Source organism: Aplysia californica, unplaced genomic scaffold (genome assembly GCF_000002075.1).
Source record: "Aplysia californica isolate F4 #8 unplaced genomic scaffold, AplCal3.0 scaffold00281, whole genome shotgun sequence".
NCBI classification, from domain to species: Eukaryota; Metazoa; Mollusca; class Gastropoda; order Aplysiida; family Aplysiidae; genus Aplysia; species Aplysia californica.
This window is the reverse complement of record NW_004797551.1, coordinates 822,656-825,266: the sequence shown is the minus strand read 5'-3', so window position 1 is coordinate 825,266 and position 2,611 is coordinate 822,656. Positions and strand designations below refer to the sequence as shown.

Genomic DNA, 2,611 nt, shown 5'->3' with positions numbered 1-2,611 from the left:
GTTTGTTTGTTTGATTATTTTCTTGTTTTATTTTATTTTAGTTTTTGTTTGCTTTGTTTTGTTTTTGTTAGCATAACGGACACCCAATTCATGAGGTTTCTTCTTTTCTTCCCCAGACTGAAATCACAGATACAACAATAATGATGTCGCCGTCTTTCTGCTAACGACAGAATGCTCGTGTGAATACATTGTCTTAAAAAGTCCCTGATCATTCTGCTGGTTTCCAACCAACCAGCCTACATCATGTATTAGAGGACATCGATCGATAAGATCTCCATGTCTCGGACTACAAACTAAACCTCTCTTTTCATCCTCATTCATTACCTGAGCATCTAATATCATCTCACACCAAAAAACCATGACGTCACAAAACATCGTTGACGCCTTCGTCACTTCTTGTGCCATCCTCGTAACCATGACAACGATGAGCGTCCACGCTCAGACGATGCAGCTGAACTACACAGTGGAAGAAGAACGACCAGCCATGACACGGCTGGGTAACGTGCTACAAGACTCCAACATCCTCGACTTTGTGGACCCTGCCGACGTGCAGGACCTGAGGTTCAGCTTCCTCACCGAGGGGAATCCGGACGCCAATTTCTTGTGGATAAACTCGACCAGTGGACAGCTGCGGACGTTTTCTAGGTATGTTTCAACCTGTTTATTTATATTTTTTTTCAAGAATGAAACATTATCAACTAAAATACATTCTCGTTACAATGTGACAAAAGAGTTAGAGAAGAAGAATAATATTATGAAAAATCTTATTGCTTTAAAAAAAAAAAAAATAAAACACACACTTTTTGGCGCTATTTTGTCAGAATTTTTTTTGTTGCGTACCGCTCTTCTAAAACAAACAGGGCGTTATAGTAATACCTGTCACTACCTGAGTGTTTTGTAGTAACAATGTGTAAGCATTATGGTTTTGGAGATTTATGTGTGTTGGATACAAATATGAAGGTCTATAGATAATAGTGGATAGAAGAGCGTCTGCAAGGAACAATGGTTTTATCAAAAGTGAACTGGAAGTTCAGAGAAAAATTCGGCAAGTGTAAGATGTTTAATTATCTCAATCAATTCGTTCCCCAACTTACCCTCAGAATCAACCGAGAGCTGGTGTGTCCCCGGCAACTCACGTGTAACCTGAACGTGCAGACTGCTGTGCAGATGCAACTCGGAGCTTTCTTCATGCTCGTCAATGTCAGAGTCACAGTCCTGGACGTCAACGACCACACGCCGACATTTGACCCGAACGTCTTCGTTCTGACGATCCCCGAAGACGAAAGCACGGGCTCTGTCTACAGACTGCCCACGGCTGTAGATCCAGACACGGGCCCTGGTAACTCTGTCGTGGACTATAACCCAATTGGGATGTCCGGCTTGCCCTTCACTCTCATCGTCACCGGAACTGACCCCTCGAACTTTGCCCTCAAACTTCGACTGGACGTGAATCTGGACCGTGAAACGTCACCGGAATACGAGATGTTTGTGGAGGCTGTTGACGGCGGGTCCCCTAGCAAGACGGGGACTCTGACTCTGACTGTGGTCGTGGGGGATGTGAATGACAACCTGCCCATCTTCGATAGAGCTGAGTACGCCCTCAACATCTCTGAGAGCACACCCGTCGGCTCTGTGCTCACCACGGGTAAGGATATTTCATTCATAATACCATTACTACTTTGTGGGCTGTCGTTGCAGACAAGCTTTATAGTGTTGGAGATGGGCATTATATCAACTTAGAAATAGCACCTCGTAAAAAGGGAGAGTATGGATGGTTAGCGGGTGCTCTAGTGTGGTTTGCTAATTCTTTCCATTTTTTTGTCCTTGTCTCTCGCTTGTCTTTCTTTGCATTTTAAGTCGCTCTTTAGTAAATCTTTAATCGATGGCACTTCTATGACCTATTAATACATTTTTTGTTACAAGTGCTGTAAAACTCTTACTACAACTAAAACGGCAGGAAATATCGCCACATACATTTTGCCTAGCAGCTAAGCTATCGTATTCGATAAGTAAAACAAAAACAAAACTACAGACTTCATCTCTTTGCTTTTTTTTTTGTTTCATCACAATCTCGGGTGCACTCCCTTTGGCTCAGTCGGTATCATGCTAGACTGTGGAGCTTATGACTCTGGGGGATATCCATTGTTCGAACAAGAACTTGAGTAATTTGGGAGCGTTTTATGGCAATCCGCCTATTTAGCTGGGTTATATATGGGATGGACGTTAAATTTGGAGGTCTTGTCTCTTAATTAACTTTACTGTATTGAAATGGACATTGAACCTGTACAATTTTGCATTATCTTTCACTAGTACGAGCTACAGACAGAGACGTGGGTGAGAACGGCGCACTGACCTACGCCATGCCGGCCACCCAGGATGACCAGGTCGTCTTCTCCCTGTTCTCCGTCAACGCCACCTCCGGAAACGTCCAGACGCTCATCCCACTGGACACCTACGCCGGACGGACATACAGGTCAGTGCTAGTTACTCCCAGCTTATGACAGCAAACCCTCAAGCTACTGGGTTAAAATTGGACTTAATTATCAAGCTAATACTCCATTCTCTCTCTCTCTCTCTCTCTCTCTCTCTCTCTCTCTCTCTCTCTCTCTCT

General features: G+C 43.8%; 1 protein-coding gene across 1 annotated transcript in view; it reads left to right on the top strand.

The window, feature by feature from the left end:
• Positions 1-112: 112 nt before the first annotated feature.
• The window catches only part of LOC101856273 (protocadherin-11 X-linked), a gene marked incomplete in the record, with an annotated part of 20,495 nt that continues 17,996 nt past the window's right edge, over positions 113-2,611 (top strand). Inside the window, 3 exon segments of the mRNA XM_013084258.2 lie at positions 113-645; positions 1,101-1,645; positions 2,311-2,473. Of these exon segments, the coding sequence (XP_012939712.1) occupies positions 359-645; positions 1,101-1,645; positions 2,311-2,473 (995 nt within the window).